The 20059-nt window shown below is 37.5% G+C and overlaps 2 protein-coding genes across 2 annotated transcripts in view; one reads left to right on the forward strand and one right to left on the reverse strand.

The window, feature by feature from the left end:
- The window catches only part of LOC129565226 (paired mesoderm homeobox protein 2A), a 32018-nt gene that overhangs the window by 3819 nt on the left and 8140 nt on the right, over positions 1–20059 (reverse strand). The window contains exons 2-7 of the mRNA XM_055439823.1: positions 19186–19309; positions 13207–13323; positions 13028–13104; positions 6734–6838; positions 6464–6651; positions 6165–6344 (exon numbers count right to left, since the gene is read on the reverse strand). Of these exons, the coding sequence (XP_055295798.1) occupies positions 6165–6344; positions 6464–6651; positions 6734–6838; positions 13028–13104; positions 13207–13323; positions 19186–19282 (764 nt within the window). The 5' untranslated portion in view covers positions 19283–19309. The remainder of the gene's footprint in view (positions 1–6164; positions 6345–6463; positions 6652–6733; positions 6839–13027; positions 13105–13206; positions 13324–19185; positions 19310–20059) is intronic.
- LOC129565227 (uncharacterized) overlaps positions 1387–20059 on the forward strand; it is a 34989-nt gene continuing 16316 nt past the window's right edge. The window contains exons 1-4 of the mRNA XM_055439825.1: positions 1387–4510; positions 15433–15758; positions 15851–15877; positions 15979–15995. Coding sequence (XP_055295800.1) covers positions 4451–4510; positions 15433–15758; positions 15851–15877; positions 15979–15995 — 430 coding nt within the window. The 5' untranslated portion in view covers positions 1387–4450. The remainder of the gene's footprint in view (positions 4511–15432; positions 15759–15850; positions 15878–15978; positions 15996–20059) is intronic.

The following is a 20059-nucleotide window of genomic DNA, read 5'->3' on the forward strand; positions in this document are numbered from 1 at the left end:
CATTTTCTTGACGGTGAATATTGAATTTGCTAGAATTGAGGAGTTTGAACAGCATAAAAAAATGAGAACACATTTTACTTCTTCTCATATTTTCTGCCGAATTGTTCTTCATCAACGTTATATTATGGCCAGAAGAAGAAAAAAAAACCCGACGAACGAAAAATATGCGACGAGAGATCAGTAGAAAAAGTAAAGAAGTGGCGCGCACCAGTTCTCAAATCATAAAATATTACGTATGAATATTTAAAGGGGTTGAATTTAAACTTTGCTATCAAATAATACACATTACATATTTCATTCATGTATAGATTGTATTTTCACATTTATGAGCGACTCTTTTTTTACGATTTTTTTTTCTTCTTCTCTCGCTCGCAGCTAGCTCTTTAGATCTGGCCGGGAATGAGCCAGCAAGAAAAAAAAACGAGGACAAACTGTATCAAAGCACCCACATTATGGCGAAAAGCAGAAGCAGAAAAAAAATATTGAATTACATAGTCATTTTGAGCGATTTTGTTGTTGTTGTCTCGCTCTCCTGGAAATGGCTTACGATTCGGTGTGTGTATGAAATATATTTTATTTCAATGCTTTTAAGCGACTAAAATACGCACAAAACCGATACGATATGATTCGCAGTAAGTTCGCTAAGGGTGAAAGATCAAAGGGAATTGATTATCATAAATTTGTAAAATTGTTGCTATCAAAATTATTAATAAAGTGCGAGAGAGCGCGCATGAGGCGAATTCAATATATGTAAATATTCCTTTATCTTATTTAAATGTTGAAGCTTCGAAAATGTTCTAATTGAATTTTCGTTTAGCATTGTATCCTTTTGTTTTTGTTGTTGCATGCAAATCAACGGTCGCTATTTTCGCATCAAATTAAATCAATTTGAGAGCTGTGATCCCTTTGGATTATGACTGCCCTATTTTTGAGCGGAGCCAAAATGCGCACACACACATACACAGCTGAGGTGCATTCAAGTGTATAGACTTGACTGGATATGTTCACTGAACATTGTTCAGTGAGTGAGTCTCTATGTACAACAACACAAAATGCGATCAGACTCGACAAGATAGAGAAGAAGTAGATCAGCGCTGAACGGAAAGCGATTCAGCGCTGTGCCAAACGATAATTGCCATTTATTTATTTATATTCGTTATACTTATTATTATTCATAATGCATTTTATGTAGCAGCACACTGCGCTTAAACACTCCGACTACGACAAAAAAAACTTAACATAATTGCAAATTCCAGTAATAATTGAAACATCCTGAGCAATTAATTTAATTTTTTTTCCTTCTCTGGGCTACTGCTGCTGCCTTCTCTCTTTCTTACACTCTCTCTACCTCTCGTTTTCTCTCTCGGTCGACGCAAACAGCACAAAGCTGTGATGAAATAATGTAATAAATGATTTAGGTAATTTTTAGATGGGATATTCGCTTGGAAAAAAGTACTTTGGCACACTTTTGCCGTTTGTTTCTTTCGCCTGAAAACTTCCATCATCGTTTACACGCTCACAAACACCTGAGTTTCAGTGTTCAGCATCTTCGTTGTCGACAACGACGTCATCATCGTCATCGTCGTCGTCGTCGAAACGCATCCATTTATTCATCATGTTACTTGGAAAATTTTGCATGAAAAGAGGAAGAAATATTTCGATACGGCAACAACGTAGTTTCGTGTTGTGATACGTTTAAGCAAGTTAGGTAGCAGGATGAAAAAAAACTGTTCCAAACAGGAGAAAAGGAAAGAAAGAGAGAAAAGGCGAACGTAATTTCCTATGCTCTTTCTTGTTCTTTGTCGCGTAATTTGAATATTCGAGTGATGCCATCATTTCCATTTCGTCAATCGTCTCCCTAGCTCCATGCCTCCCGATTTAATGCCTCTCTTACGATCGCACGCACACACACCAAAACAAACACAATCCACGACGACGGTATAAAGAATTTATAAATGAATATATTTAATCTGTGTTTGTGTGTGTGTCGTCGTCTTTTCTGTCGACATTTGCTACGAATGACGGAAAGAGAGAGAGAGAGAAGCATTGAAATGAATACGTAATACATAATCCCTTCCTGTAATGGGATGTTTTTCACTTGTACAAAATGAAAAATTAAATTTTCGTCGAATTAAATTGTGTGCTTTGGTATTCGCAAGCGCACATCCAAATATGTATCAAGGTTGAAACGTGTGGTACACGCTCTTCTTCATCATCATGCTAACGAAGACGACGTTCGTTTACTGATTGCTGCAAATTCTGTTTGTGCATTTACGGGCGTTTTTTCCCCGCTGTCTCTGTACAAACCAAGTATCTCAAATGTTACATTTCATCAAAAGGCAAATGGATTCCACACCGTGGATTTTATCAAATAGAAGTTTGGTAAATCTACGCAAAGCGGTCACAAAAGAAACAGATACACGGCAAATGTACGCAGACTGAGTGTCAATGTGACGGAAAGAACTTTGTCGCCGCATCGTGATTTTTAGCCTGCCCGTACATTTACATCGCAATTGAAACGTCCATGTGCACAATTCATTGAGCAAAAGATGACTTTTTGGTCGACGACGATGACGGCGTCCGTTTGTTGTTTTTGCACATTTTAATGGGATAATGACACGAATGCATTATGCAAAATATACATTAAAAAGAATGTCGCTATCATGTGAATCTCAGTTCTTCCTCTAAATCTCTCTTTCCTTCTCCATCTCCCTCTCTTACGGGAACATGAGTTCATAAAATTTGATTGCTTTTTTGTTGGTGAAAGAAGATTTTATTTTTCCGTAAATAAAATTCAAGAGGACTAAATAACTTGACCATTTCAAAGTGTTGCATCTCGCTTTACGTGGTTTTTTGCGTTAAATCTTCTGCTGTGTATTCAGTGGAATTGATTTAAATCATAATGACCTCAAATTCGCAAAAAAAATCATTACGCATTTTGTTTGGCCTTTCGCTCCTACCACTTCAATTCCGTAGTGCAGAAACTTAAAAAAAAACGCAACGTGCAAACGACTCGAAACGAAGAGAGCCACAGTAGCAATTCGGTGGCAAACTGTACTTGAGATTTAAATGGAACATAGGTTTCTTTTATTTGGGCTTAATGATGCTGAGTACCGTTCGAGTGATCAGGCTGGTCCGAGTGTTTGTGTGTATTTTACACACAAAAACAAGCATATTGAGGGTTTGCTTTGTTTGGTATTGAGCGCATTAGTGGCAACAATCAATGAACGACCCTTCGTTCAATTTGCCTCTTGTTCGTCGTCGTAGTCGCCGTTTTTTTTGTACGTGTGTGCCTTTTCTTTCCTGTTTCGTTTACGTTGAAGTGCATTTTTGTTGCTGCACACACACTCTGCGCTATTATTATGCAAAATGGGGTTAGTGGCTTTAGTTAGCTGCTGTACAATAATCAGCCAAATAAATACGTTGTTGTTTTTTTTATGATGACGACTTAAGACCCCTTATGCCACGTACATGAATGTTTCACATAAAATGTTGCAAGTGAGAAAATAATTGTTTTTGCTCTTGAGTTAATGTGGCTTAAGTGATGAAAAAATGTTATTACAAGGACTTTAGCACGATGATTTTTTCTTTTTTCGCTTTTCGTCGTGGTCGTCTTTTAAAAATCTTTGGTTTTTCGGAATGAATGAAAAAATTTACATCTTAAATGAAGCAAAATGCTGTGACCAACCAAAGTTATAATGCATGCTAATGTTGCCACCGTTAAATAGTGCAAAACGAGCAAACAGTTGTGTACAACGGTACCGCCCGTGGTTTCGGAAATCATTATTACCCGTTACTACACCGAATAACCGCACACCCGCAAACAAACAACGAAATATGCACCGTTCACTCCATTGGATTTACATTCTTTTCACGATTAACCGAAGCTGTTCCGCATTGTTTTTTTTTTTTCGTCCACAGAACGCCCGATTCCGGTGTGCTCAAATTTTATGTGGACCATGGAGTGCTCACTTTGAGACTCGTTGAGGCTATATAGCATAGACTGCTCGCTTTCATATCCTTTTCCTATTAATAGAATTTTCCATTTTTTCCCTCACCTCCTCACTACCAGGGCAATTAATTTTCATGACAAAACATAAGATCTGTCCTAACTGGTAAATCCATTAGATAAGCCGTAGGAAAATTGAAAAGTCGGAAAAATAAATTATATTGACACCCTTTTACTCAATTCACTATATTTTGTTCGGTACTCTCTTTGCCTCTCTCAATCTAGATCTCTCTCCCCATCCCTTTTGATTTCTTTATTTCTTTCTATCTTTCCTTCTTTCTCTCTCGGCAGCTCGGCACACACCACCAAAAGAAACCACTAAATCAATGAGCAAAGAAAACGAACGAGCAAAAAAAAAATGAGAGCCAAAGCCAGAAAGGAAAAGTATCCGGTTTTAGTTGAAAATCCTTGCGTAATAAATGAAGCGCAAAGAGAAACTAAATGGAAATAAATCATCTGGATTCGGTGTGGATACGGCCACACACGCACACATATGCTCTGGTTCGTATGTCGAACATTACATATTACAATATAATATGAATATAAATTATTGCTATTAAATCGTTAAGAATTTGTGATTCGTTTGCATTACTCTCGTTGAGAGTGGATTTGAATGGAATCGCGCTCTTGCAGTGTCATGATGGAGATAGAAGATGGTTTTCTTTCGTGCATTGCTGATATTAGCGCACATCATATCCATTGTGAGAAACAATGAGTTAATGGCATTGTGGACGTTGATAAATGAAAATGATATCTAAATTATACGCACATCAAATCCAATCAATTGGCAAAATTATTTTGGATGATCGTAACTTTTCGAGAGTTAATGCTTCGCAATCGGAACTTTGGAATAAATTTGCTCGCATAAAAACGGAAAAGAAAAAGCATTTCGAATTCGGGTTTACAAATTGTTACTCACATAAAAGTGTTTCCGCATTTGGAATGACCCGCGCGAGCGTTTGATAAACTAGTAGCAGCAATTAGTAGATTTTATTTTTATTGGGATGCAACCCACTGTGATGTCAAGTCGAAAAATCACACAGCAAATTTTAACTTGGTATGAATATCGTGTTGACAGAACACGCAAATCGATCAAGACTCTAATTGACTTGTTACAACCCAAAAACCAGAAACCAAACGAATCGGAGGTAAACCAGTTAGAAATTCGGTGAACATACTCTTGATGCCATTTCACTTCGGGGCAATACATCGTTTGGTTGTAATGTATCCGAGGACGCCTGTTGTGTCAACATGCTGAGCTGTTTATACAGCACCCAACACACACACACACTCTGAATGTTACAAATGTCACATTTTCAGCGAGAAGATTCCAACATTCAAAACATTCTACCATATGGCTAATGAAGTTGTTTTCGAATGATTTTTGGGAAAATAAAAATCTCGTCTCGTGCATAATCTTTTATTAGTTTGTTTTGATTCGTAATCGTGCATGCGAAAATACACTCAATTACAGTTCATCTGTGAGCATAGACAAACACAAACACATAGACGATTGTCTTCTGATTTATTCGTACACTCCCCTTCGATAGAGAACCGGAAAACCCATCGAAAATCAAACAAAGGAAATGATACAGTATAAATTGCTCTGACATGCAACATTCTTGTCGCTGTACCACTGTTCAGCGACAGATATTCGCTACGTATCGACGGGGTGTTTGCATTTCGAGAATTCGAATCGGAAAAATTGAGACACTGAGAATGGAAAGTGGACCCACACGGAGAGAGAGAGAGAGAGAGAGAGAGAGAGAGAGAGAGAGAGAGAGAGAGTGAGTAAATGTGCCTAATTTCCTTTTTTGAAGATTTTTCTTTTGTGCACTGAAATCGGCTGCGAGATCATGGATGCTTTTAGCATGAAAATGCGATTAGATTCGGTTCGGTATGCACAAGTCATTGATGAATCGCCGATAATACCATTTCGAAATGCATAATGATGGATAATAAAATTAAGATAACCATCATAATGTCATTCGTATAGTGTTTATTGACCGTAATGAGCTTAGGCATAACATTCAACACAGTCGAAGACAGTGTGCACATTCATCAAAAACGAAGATTAAAATCATTTTGGATTTTGTTTTCCTTTTTTGGCTCGATCTTTGTGTCAGCCCATAAATTTTGAGGAAAAATAACTTACGTTTCAGCAAAACTGTTGAAAATACTATTAGCCGCGACACCATTTGTATTCGTCAAGATGCTGTTGGAACGTGAGCTCAGTGTCATAGATATTGGGGATGTTGCCAGCGAAATGGGACCGCCAACTTCGATTGGCGGTGAGTCAGCATTCGGCGGACTGTTGCCAGAATTTTGTGATGTTCTGAATGAATGGAATTTGAAGGGAAAAGAAATCAATTATCCGATTCAATCAATAATAAATTTTGATCTTCGTTCTTGAATATTCGATTTGTCAATTTTCCAGAGGGAAAATTCACTTACCGGAATCCAGGTGACGGTGAACCAACGCTACCCGAACAAGATTGATGGTTATGGATTTGCATCGACGACGATTGTGGTCGTTCCAAATCGGAATCAGTTCGTGGACTATGAGCCGGTGCACTTGTGCTCAAGTGTTCATCGTCATTATCGCCAATAATGTCCGGTGATGATTCTCGGCTCTGCTCATTCTGTCAAGTCAAAGTCGAACAAAAATGCAATTAATTAGTTTTGAGTTTGGAATTACATTCATTTTCCACACGGAATACTTACTCGATCGGCTAAAATTGGCGTATTGTCACCGCTATCCCGTTTCCGTTGCTCTTCCTTGAGCCGTTCCGCCTTACGCCACTTAGCGCGCCTGTTCTGGAACCATACCTGAAAGAGAGAGAGAGAGAGAAAAAACCGCATTTCAGGAATAAAATATGGAAATTCAATTACTCCCCGAATCGGGAATATTTCAATTTAAATTGGAAAATTATACGGCATTCGTTTCATTGTGAGCAAATGGAGCGACTGAGTAAAGCCAATAATGTATAATGAATGTTTCATTTCGTTGGAAAATTATTAAATTTATGGTTGCTTTTATACGCAAAATTTATTTTCATTTGTCGACGGCGGCGGCGCATCATGACACCCCAGCCTCAGCTGCCAGCCAACAGACGCTCACAATGAAATGTGATATAGACGTAATGTCGTCGGGCGTACACAATTTTCCATTACCCGGAGGCTATCAAATTAGTAGTTGCATTGCTCGCAACCGATCCCGAATGAACTCGTTCATTGAAAAAGAGACAACACCAAATCTATTTCTGTCCCATCTTTTCCTTCTGTTTCTTGTTTAAAATATCGGAATTTAGCTGCTTTCCGCATTTTTATTCTCAGAAAACTTCCGCAGAATCAAAGGCAACGTTTTTTTTCCCGTCGTTTGTTTTATTTACAGATTTGCACGATAATCAGCAAAAGGGTAAATATTTCTTTGACACAATAAACAATTGGCCAAGCAGTAACAATAATAATTACACACTCGAATGCCTGCATTTGTTGATTGGATCCATCCAGTTGGCTAAATGTGATTTTAAGTAAGTTGCTGTGTGTATATCAACAACTCAACGATATAATGCGGTAAATTGCTTTGTTTGCCATTCATTCATTCATCGATTCAACGCGCTCGTTGTAAGCGCCAAATTGCAACAGACGAAAGGGAAAAAAACACACAAATGTCATTTGAGGTATTTTCTGCTTGGTGACAAACATACGATGGATTGTGTAGTCCAAGCGGCAACAATGAACATTCGCACCGAGTCATGATGATTTGTGCGGCTCATTGAAATGTCTGTTTGTTTTGTTTTCTTCTTCATCCATGTTCTCTTTCTCTCTCTCTCTCTCTTTTTCCCTCACACTCTCTATCGTTCTCTTTTCCATTCTTTGTGTAATCCATTGACAAATTCACCCCTAATATTTACACGAAGCAAACAAATGAAGAAACAAGCACCACAACCATTTGCTACATGTTCAAATGTAAATAAATTACCACAATAAATATTTTATGCACGAACAAATTTGTTTCATCCATTCGATACACCGAAAAGTAATTACATTTTAAGTATTCATTGTGTTGCCTTTTGTTTTTCCATAGTACATACAGCGTTCACATTCGCAAATATTATTATTCATTTGGTAATTGTCTCAATGACTTCTTTTATCCTCTCTCTCTCTCTCTCTCTCTCTCTCTCTCTCTCTCTGCCGTCATTGTTAACCTTGCTCAAGTTATGAGTGAAAAATTGAAAATTTCCGAGTAAAAAAAAAAGTGAGGGAAAAAGCGACTTTGCAATGAAAACAAAGGAGGGGAGGATTAGCGATATTATAATTTAAATACAGTATGTGGTTTTGTCGATTATACTATTTAAACAGATCAAATGTTGATACAAGAAACCGTAATCATTTCTTTTCAATGTTGACAAAGTATGTTGTCGGTGAAAAAGATACACCGATGGAGAAAAAAAAATAACTCAAATTGAATAGCACTTTGTTTGACTAAATGGTCTAATAACGCAAAGAAAGCAAATTACACAGTCCAATGGATCATGAAATTGAATCAAGTATACAGCCGTGACAGTCATAATCATAATATTTATCATAAATTTGTAGCCAATAGCTCGAAAATTTCATCATAACAACCGATGCTAACCACTAGTTTATTCCACCATTTGTGTGTGTGAACAGATGTGAACGTTAATCCACTTTCAGCCGATTGAAACGAGTAATGTGTGTAATTTTCCAACTTGATCAACAAAACTCTTTACTTCGAAAACCAGCGACTGCATCCTTTTTGGGCCCTCGAGCCACACTGTGGTGGCCACGGATTAGCAGACGCAATAAATTTATACCAGGAGAAATTGTTGGCGCTTCTGTAAAGCGTACTAACCCATTGTGATTGACAAAGTGCACCTCTTGCACCGAGTAATTTGATACACTGTAACCAGTTTTTGGTACACCGATAACATTCATCGATACATGCGATACATGTGTACAACTCGTTGGGTTCTTTTTTTCTTCTAAATGTACCTTCTGCATCGACATAGCTTCGGGTCGAATACATATAACACTGTAAGTGAAAAGAATCGACGGTGGTTTTTGAACGGAGGGAGATTTTTTTCACCACCACCAAAAAACCACAAAACCTGTCTATTCAATATTGGACGGGAAGATTTCAAATCAAATAAAAACCACTGCCGCTTAAACGCTGGCTGTGGTACACTTGCCATTTGAAAGTACATAAAAAACGAATCAACCGAAGATTATTGCTGTAAATTGTTGAAAAATTGAATAAGCTGTATCTATGAACTGACAATATAGGGCTAGTGGCTAATGCTATTGTGCTTAACAGCTAGTAATGGTTGTGCATCATCTCAGCCAATGCAAACTGTCTATCAAAATCACCGTGTTTTATGCTCATTTTGATGGTCGGCAAGAATGCTGTGGTGAATCGGACCACAGAAGAGCAACGGTAATAAAATGATACAAATAGATCTAATTTAATCTACTCACAGCTTGTCTCTTCGAAGAGTGTTAACGGTTATGACGTTGGCGAAAATATGAACGCGCACACGTTGCATTGTTGCCGGGGTGACTTTTGTGGTTGGAAATTGATTGAGTTAGAGCATTTCAAGTGGATTGACATACCATTTCCAATAACAAATCAAATGAAATCAAACATATCGTAATTTTCATATCTTTGTGATTGACAGTGGAACTGTCACAATAGTACAGACAAATTTTCTTATCAACGTAGGGCTTTCTTAGAATTTCGTTCTAAAATTATGTTTTCGGCCCAATACATCGTCAATTACAAATTTGGTAATTAAAATGTCACGTACAAAATTACTTAGATTCATGTGAAAGGAATAATTTCATTCAATCGCTCACGAAAATCCAACTCTACCATATAAAACAGTAGAAAAGTCAATTTTCAACGAAAAACAATGTACTAGCGACGCGTGGGGCATTCCGAAATTGAAAACCATGAACTACTTTATGAACAGCTCCATATAACTAGATGGATGTAACAAGCATCACTTGTACTCATAAGAAAAAGAGAGAAAACACAAAACTCATAAGTTTACAATTTTGAGTGTGTCTCGAATGACGTGCACAAATTTCATGAGAAGGTGTCAATTATCCAAACAAAAAGGAGACACACACACACACATACGCGTAGAATAAAGACAAAAAGAACCAACAACAAGAGAGAAAATAATTAATTTTAATTGAAAAACAAAGGATTGGAGCCGCTGTTGCTTTTTGTGTATCACATACATGTACATCACTTGACTCGAATACACGACAAACAACAGCCAACGTGCAGTAGTATTGTTTTTTTCTGTTGAACGACACAACAAACGAAATAATTACGTAGTTAAGTGGTGCAAAATGGAATCATGGCAATTAGTTTGTGAATCACTGCCGTTCCGTGGGGGCTGGTGCACAATTTTCGCAGTTAATTATGTACGATGAGAGTGAATTTTCAAAATGCAATTCGCTTCAAACACAGCAAGTACCCAATTAAGTATTTGCTTTTTGCGATGACACTGCAATGGCATGCTCGCTCGCTCAATCCATTCTCGGTGTGCGCACGACGCGCTCCAAATAATTTCACTGTGTTTTTTTTTCTTTCGTCTCTATCTGCCAACTCGAACGTTGTGTATGTAGTTGTAGGTAGGCACACACATACGATGTAGAAACTCCAATGGCGGTGCAATTTTATTTTTAACTGCTGCTCTCTGTCGCACAATCACACAAAATACGTGACATCCTTCGAGGCATATACTGAAAACGTGGAACGGGAGTGTTTTTGTTGTGCCGTATTATATCAAATCAAAATTAGGAATTTAGTATGGCATTGTTTATCCACGAAAACACTCTTGTCTCGGTGCATTCGAATCAGTCGACTGGATTTTGGGTAACATGAATAGCATATTGACATCGCACGAAATGAGACACATAAACACGCGTCAATAGACTCATTCCAAGTCGCCTAGTTCATTGCGAGTATTTGCTGCAAACTCGGATGGCAGTTCATTTTTGCCAGGGTTGAGCAAAAATTCTTTATTTGGATGCATGTTCGAGAATGTGTTATTTGATTTTGTAAATTAGGATGTGGCACGATGTTGCATCATACAATTGGAAGATGTTGAACACAATTGGTGTTGTAAATCATTCGAGCAATTTCTGCGGCACAGCCATTTAAACGGCACACGCATCAAAAATTTAGAGAATATTTGACATTTGATATCTTGAGAGAGACCTAGAGTTCGGTGTGAACCGAACGTTAGCAGCACCATAAACCATCATTTTACGCTAGATGACTTGAGTTATTAAATTTTCGATTCGACTCACTGTCAGTCGTTTTCATTTTTCACCACTATTTATCCATGAAATTTGATATGTTTATTTATTTCTCTTTTTCCAGGTCACGTGCACACAATTTCTCTCTCTCTCTCTCTCTTCGCATCCCGCCACCAGCACCACAGTTCATTTTATTTAATCACTCACATACAGCAAATTTCATTTCGACAAACGGATAAAATAAATTTCGACAATTTCATATTGGAATTAGGCAATGCCTCAAGTTTGGAAATGCATTCTCAAAAGTACATGCAATTTCTCGTAGCCTCTTGCGGCTAAACGTGACTGAATCAAATCGAAAATTATTATGATTTTGAAAAAAAAAAAAAAAAAAAATTAACCGACAAAGGAATTTTGTTTTGAAAGGGTTTTTAATTGTGCTACACGGTTGGCCCATCGCAATAAAAGAACAAAAGAAGTAAAAGACGCGTGAAAACACCGCACGGCGAAAATGGAAAGGTTGACATTAAGTGTACAATGTGTGCCATTCAGTTTTCGATCGGGTAGAACAATTGAAATTTTAATTGACAGCAAATATTTGTTTTCGTTCAAAAACGAAAACAACAGAATACTGAAATCGTGTCGAAGGGAACGTGTAAAATACCTTTCAGAACACACAGCAAACAAAATGCCAGTAAAAAAAATCAGCAGGCTGCGAAAATATATTCTCTGCAAAATAAAAGGTTTTCGCAGACTGAACACGAAAAAATTCAAGCAGAAATGATTTCATTTTAGGGGTGAAGTTTTTCTCGTTGATGCCATCATGCGTTTACAGCCATTAACTAATCCGACTTGATTCGATTTAATGCAATTCCGATGAAGTAATAATTTCTTTAGGTTGCTTCATCTATGAATGTTGGCCATTTAGACGGCATCAAATTTCACGACAAGACTTTTGCGCTCATGTGCTATAATTGAGTTTTGAGTGAGGAATTAGTTGTCGAAAATTAGCTAATGGTTTTTACGGTCGGAGCTTAGTGGACGACGAGCGAGCATGAACATGAGATAAAACCGAATCCTAACTGAATTACCGTAGTTTTTCGATAATTTCATATTTGAACTGTCTCTCGTAACTTGAATGTGAAACTCAACCAGCCAAATTCCACGGCGATTTGTGTTTAGCTACTTACAAACGTGTGTGGATGTAATCTTGGCGCACGTTCACTACAGATGAACATGTGTTAACCCACATTAAATCGCCGAAAATCAAATAATCCGATCAAGCAATTTGTTCATGGTTTTTACTGTAAAACCTCGATTGCAAACGTCAACCACACCAAAAGTTGATTCACGATGGCAGCCTCAATGGATGGATGTGTGGTTCTTTTTTTTCGGGCAAACTTTTATTGAAAAATGTGGAGCAACTGAACTGAATGGCATCGAAGTATCGATGGGAATGCGAATTCGATACCAAAATCATGTTAACACTGAACAAAATTCAACTGGGGAGAGAACACAATGTAATTGCATTGTCATGTCAAATTCAAGCGTAAATTGGAGTGCAACCATACCATTACCCATGACTTTTGACTGTGACGCACATCTACGCCTCGAACACACATCACTTTATTGAATTTATTTGTTGATGATGACCTTGTGACCATTTCCAATCCGCTCAAAATTCATTTCGAACAAAGTTTTGGCAAGCCAAGCACATACCTGAACACGAGCTTCGGTTAAGTTGATCTTCATCGCCAAATCCTCTCTGGTGAACACGTCCGGGTAGTGAGTTTGAGCTGTACGAAAGAAAAAATTCGAAAAAAAAAATCAGAAATGGTCGGGTGTTGAACTCATTGAATAATGTGAAAAACTGGAGAAATATAGAGAAAAATATGTACCAAATGCCGTTTCCAGTTCTTCGAGTTGCTGAAGCGTGAACGTTGTTCGATTCCGTCTCTGCTTTCGTCGCACAAACGTTTCATCGTGTATGGCCGGATGATATGAGTAACTGGTATCTGCAAATAATCGAGATAAAGTAAAATCCTTACATTACAAAGTATCCATAACAACGTTTTACTTCCAAAATCGAACTTAATAATTGCGTGAATAATTCAATCGTTTTGAATGCGAACAATGCCAGCGAAAAATAACCACAACAACAATTTAATTGATTCTCCTGATTGCCGTAATAATAACAATTGAAATTTTATTTATTGTCACCATGCAAACACATCATTTCGTCATCACCATCAACGCGAAGCGCATTTCTTCGAACAAAGTCTGCCCATCTCTCCGCATAGAGATCAAGTAATAAAATCTAAATTGATGTGATAATTGAATGAATAATTTCATATATTCGATATATGTGCAGTATGTACGAGGCTCGCACTACGAGCCCAATATTCAAATTTGCGTTTGAATTCTTCATATTTCATTATTTTACAAATTGCTTTCCAATCAAAGTATATTCACCAGAAAAACCAATGAATTCCCAGAAACTATTTCCATTTCAATTTCATACCTTTTTTTTCCCGTACAAGACTTGAAGTGTGAAAAAACACACATCAATTCACACTCTTGCACTCGTTTTGATGTGTCGCTTGACTCGTTGTTTTTATTCAATTTTATGGAAATCATTTAAAAATTGTGCACCATATAATTTAATTAGACGAAGGCGTGCAACGTAGAATGCATCAATTGAATCGTTTGCGTTTAAATTGGCTCTAACCAAATAATGCGGGCTTCAAATGACTCAACGCACATCGATTCGATTCACATTTTAATTTTTTTTCCAACCATTCGAACAAACCCGTTGAATGTTTGGTTTTGTTCAAAAGGTTTTGCATTCCACACACACAAACTCGAAACCATTGTCATTTGGTTTGAAAAATTGAACGCAAACATGATATTTTGTCATGCAATCGCAGAGCCGCGCTCGCCTTCACCATACCGTGCTATTGTGCGTCAGTGTGAGTACTGAAAAATTGGATATTAAAATTCATTTATCATTTATTAAAGATAATTATACACTCTTCTACCCGTTTAATTCAATTGAATGCGAATGTTTAGTCATTAAATAAATTGTTGCATAGTCCATAAACATTTCATCAACTTATCATCAAATTCGGCAAATGCATTCTAATAAAACAACACATTCCATTCCAAAGGCACTTTCAATTTAAATTCGACCATTTCTGTTTCGCTTGGTTGCATGACACACACGAGAAAACTGTTGATATAACTTACTGATTTGATGGACTTGCTCCATTTTATAATGAGTAATTCGATGCATTGTCAAACCCTGTACTCACAATGAAAAAATAATGCTAATATTGAGGACAAAATGAGATTACACTTCAAATAAGGTTTGCAAATCGATAAAAAAGTATCATTATCAAATCTATATATAGGTAAAAAAATATCTATTTTTTTGTTGTTCAGATGCAACCAAAATTTCGATCGATGTTAACGCTCTAATTTATTGGAAGGGACTGCTATACGAGTACGAAAAATGTGTATTGAAAATTTGAAACAAAATTTTTGGTTCAACTTTATTTACGTGCAAATTTATATTTGAAGGTCTTTTGCATGAAATCAAATGTTTACAACAAATATTGATCACTTTCACAAATTAGCGAAAAATTCAGAAAGAGTTTTAAATCAATAGAAATGAATTCAAACAATTTAAAATGATTAACACATTTTTTGGCACCACAGAAAATTCATTGCAAGTATTTGTAGTATCTGGTTTGATGAGTTTGATTGTATGCAAACAACAGTCGATCTGAACCTAAACAACAGATTCACTGCTATAAATACCGTTGCAAAGTTGAATGAAAGCTTCAGTAATGGCTTAAAAATATTTGAAACCCACAATAAACATTAGGATGAGGATGGCAATCTTTTTTATTTTTGCGTCAATTGCTTTTATTGTAAGTTTGCGGAAAGTATTTGAGGGATATTTATTGTTATTTTTAACATTTGTGGTCATGATGATACATTGAAATGTGTTCTCGTGCGAATTTTTTTTTATTTTATTTTCATTCTATTTTTAAAACTTGTTTTGGTTTCAGTTAAACATATGAAAATTTCATTTTTTTTTCTTTTTATTTCAAAACATTCAGTCATTTGCACATGGATCTGGCGATCCCGAACCATATGCTGAAGCACTTGCAGAGCCGATGCCATTTATTCTTAGAAATTTGGGTTCAATGGCTTCTTTATCAGGAGGATCCTCATCTGGATCTTCTTCAAGTTCCAACAAAGTCACAGTGAAACGGTGTCGTTGTCGCCGAAAAAAGTGTCCAACAACGAAAGCAACATCTTCGTCGTCATGCACAACCATGAAAAGGTCATGCCCAACCATGAAAAGGTCATGCAAAACGAAAAAGCCATGCACAACGAGAAGGTCATGCAAATGTTGTTTCATCAAAATAAAAACCACAACGAGGTGATAAAATTGATATCGAAATTATGTAATTTTCATTGAAAATTCTTATTTTGGAAATTGAGAATTGAAATTTATTCTCTTTTCTATTTTAGTACGACGACAAGCACATCATCAACTAGGTAAGGAGAATTTACTAAACCATTTCATTATTTCAAGTTTGAAACGATATTGAATTTGTGATTGAGAATTAAAATTTAAATTTTGTATAATTGTTTTTCAGCACGACCGCTTCAACAGGTAAGAAGAATAAACTGCTAATTAATCTATTGAGCCATCTTTGGTAGTAGCGGAATAATTGTCATTTTGTTCGAATTTATTTTATTTTAAAGATTCATTCAAATGAATTATTTCTCATTAATGTTATGATACTTCGAACTAATTTAGAAATAGTCAAGAGAATCCTTGAATTGGACTCCTCAATTCAATTGAACTTCAAACAAAAAAATAATCACATAATGGATTAATGTAAATTTCACAGCATCGACTGCATCGACAGCATCGACTGCATCGACTGCATCGACAGCATCGACTGCATCGACTGCATCGACTGCATCGACAACATCGACTGCATCGACTGCATCGACTGCATCGACAACATCGACTGCATCGACAGCATCGACTGCATCGACAGCATCGACCGCGTCTACGGCATCTACTTCATCTACTGCATCTACATCCTCCACAGCATCTACCGCCCCCACAGCTTCTACCTAAGATCCATAAACGTTAACGTTTCAATCAGCCCAAATATGGCCATGACTTGAAATCACCTCTCTTTCCTTTTTACTTTTTGCATAAATATTACTAGAACTTAAGGCACGTTAAACATAGAGCACAACTTTTGACTGGCACAATTCACTCACAAGCGTAGAATTAGTTTCATTTGCAATGTTTGTAGCATAAATTTCACTCGGAATAAAATTCACTTGTAAAACAAACGATAACTATCGTAATTGATATGCTTTCAATATCAAATATCTGTCTTTGAAAGCACACAGCATTTTGCATGGCATTTTAGTGGAGTGAACCCGTTTTTGTGTTTCATCTAATAAAACTAATTATGTGACACATGGAGATCATATCTTTTCAGGCAACAGGAAGAGGGGACAAAAATGATATTTATTTAATCTAGATCGTACTAAATATTTGATTAAAATGTATGCTAGCATACATTTTTCAATGTGTCGCGGTCGGGGTTTTGGCATAGTGAGTGTGTGTGTCTGTTAATGGTGATGTTGATCATTGGCTCGTTTGCATCGTTTCGCAGTGACACATTTCTACATTAAGTCTGATTTAAATTAGGTTAACATCAATTTGAATTAAATTTTCATTGTACATTTTATATGCGCCGCGTTTACATTCACCGCCCGTGATTTGTGTGTAAGATTCGCATTCTTTCGCACTTTTTTATTCGGCTGGGCTTTGAAGATACACACGCATTTTTTGTGTACGGTATATACGAATGTAGAGTGTAGCAAAGTGCGTGCCATGTTCATTTACTTTCGTCATGTTGTTGTGACGCCTTGTCAGTTTCGATGTGATGTGATTTCGGCGCAGAGATCAAAGTGTTTCATTTTGCAGTGGCACAAATGCCATGTTGATTCCAACGGTTTATGGTTTTAAGGCCGAGCTAATGGCAGAGTGAGAGTGGGAGAGAGAGAGAGACAACGAACGAAAAGTGGTTTTGTGAATCCTATTCCCATCAGACATCGATTACGAATCGAATACATTATTAAATCACTTGCTCAACGCCATCGCCGCACAGCGCACATCGAGCCCAATTTTTAGCGAGAGTGTATGTGTTTGGACCGATGCGAAAAGCGAAAGGCAAATGCATGACGAGCCATATACGTATGTATGGTGCAATCAATCGTTGTGCTATCATGCACATCAATTAAATATTGGTCAATTGAAATTACATCAAATTTTCGTCGGAATTCTATTAAAACGGAAATCAAATAAAGTTTTCCGAAGCAAAGTTGCGACTACGGGATCGGCACACAGATGGGCTATTCGGACAATCCATAGGCATGCAAAGTACATGCCATCGGGTTGATTGATTTTCAACCACATTCGCATCGTTGAACTCTATCTCACTCTCTCACTCTCACTCATCCTCTCTTTTCTCTCTGCCAAAAAGCCAATAAGTCGGAATTCAATTGTAAATCTCAATTTATGGATGGATTTGGTGTGGTTGCAATGAGATGGTGCTACCATTTGAAAATGTGTTGGTAACATGCTAATGACGTATAAATTACCATCAAATTTAAAAATTAGATTATACTCTTGGTTCGCTCTCTTTCTCGCTTGCCAAATTGAAATGGATACAAAAAGCCACAAACCGTCTGAAACCGACACACAAAACCGTCTGTACAGAGGAAAAAAAGGAACTTTTGCTCTCGCTCGTCAAACGAACGAACGAACGAAAATGAAATGTTATTACAACTCTCTGGCACTGTGTTGCCTTTGCAACAGCTTTCCACATAACTTTTAACTATTATTGCATTAACGAACGACAAGGGTTTTTCCCTGACTTGAGCTCCTCCGTTCATTCTCTTGCGATGGATTTCGCACGCGGGTGCGCGCACCAAAAAGCAAACATCGAATCAAATGAACACCGAAAAAAGAACAAACGGGCGAATGTTGAGTGTCTGAGTGAAATCTAGTTTAACACGATGCAACGTATTGAACTTCGGGTGTCTCTCTTTCTCTGTATCATTTTGTTGCGAATCCGAATATTGGTGGTTGATTTGTAAGCCTCGTTACTTGGATTATTCGATTATAGGATTTATTTTGAGGGTGAACACCGCAAACTTTGTTCGAAAACATTCAAAAGAAAGAAATCCACACGTGATGCTCGGCCTGCGAAAGGCGAAACTTTCTGTTTTGCTATTCGCCCAATTCAGGCTAGCGAAAAAATTTCCAGCAACAACAAAAACGACGACAATGACTGCGATGGCGACTGTGATGCCGATGACGACAGAAAACTACGTAAATACAATGCTAAATTGGTTAATTAACGGACATGTCATAATTATCGGCGATCATCACCATGTCCAATTGTGTTGTTACTTATCTAATTTGTGCAAGCAATTGAATGCATTGCTAATTGAAATTATGATATAATTTCATTTGGGCAATGCCACAACGGCAGACAGATCCATTGCAAGTGCGCACACCGAGTACCATTATATGGCGTGTGTGTGCAATTTGTAGCAAATGAAATTTGCATGTTCATTAATAACTCGACAAACGTTTTGTTCTTGAGCACATCTGTGTAGATTGTTGTGTCCGTGTGTCTCGCTTTGTGTGTGTGCTCGAATCCGGGAAGTAAGTGTTCGTTGTGTTGAGTGAAGTTGATAAATGTGACCGCGTCGAGGGGTTTAACAAAATGGGTAAAATGCGCTAGTGTTTTCAATGTACTTACATGGATGCGTCGATGCAAATGGGTAGTCTAGCGTTGGTAAACGTGGCTGGTGAGGCCCTGCAGGATGTATAGACGGTGGACAATGATAGCAAAACATTCCTCGACCTGCGTTCGCAGGGCTCAGCTGTAGATAAGAGAAGAAAAAAAATGATTTAAGAAATAAAATAACAAAAATCACTGATTATTTCCAAAAATCTGAATAAATTTCCACCAAAATCGTACGTTTAGCAAAGCTCACAAGAAAAAAGGTAACCGAACCGAATGTGTGTTTGCCTATTTTGCTGAACGGAAAACCACACACAAAACTATTCGTACTTCAATCATCAAAACAGATTGAAACAATTGTCTGATAACCGAATGAGTGCTCATTGCAGCCAGATCGCAGCTCATCGCGTTCGCTTGATTAACTACACAGCAAAAGAGTGTGGTGGTGGTGGTAGCGATGATGATGCGGGTGAAACGAAACAAACGGGAGCAAATGTATAGCATTGAGAGAAGAGACCAACAGCCGTGTGTGTGTGTGTGTGTGTATTTGCACGCGCGTGAGCTGGCTGGCGGAATCATAGCGCACAGAAAATGATATTATCAAGCAAATGCAATGAAATTACATTAAGGCTAATTTTGCGCGAGTTCATTGTTGTTGTGATATGGAATGGACCATATTTACAATTTGACCAGTCGGTCGGGTCCATTTGCATGCCGACGAAAAGACAAGGCCGTCGAGGCGTGATAGTGATAGTCGCATCAATTTGTGTGCTGCAGATTTAATTTTTGATTCAGTGAATTGGTATATCGGTTTAAAGTGATCAGTGAGCCATATCACAGCGATCTGCTCTCTTTTGCGCGCTTCTTTCCTCGGTTCCGTTGCGGCGGT

This window comes from Sitodiplosis mosellana, unplaced genomic scaffold, assembly GCF_009176505.1.
Source record: "Sitodiplosis mosellana isolate CC-2019 unplaced genomic scaffold, AAFC_SMos_1.0 Smas_scaffold_2, whole genome shotgun sequence".
Taxonomy (NCBI): domain Eukaryota; kingdom Metazoa; phylum Arthropoda; class Insecta; order Diptera; family Cecidomyiidae; genus Sitodiplosis; species Sitodiplosis mosellana.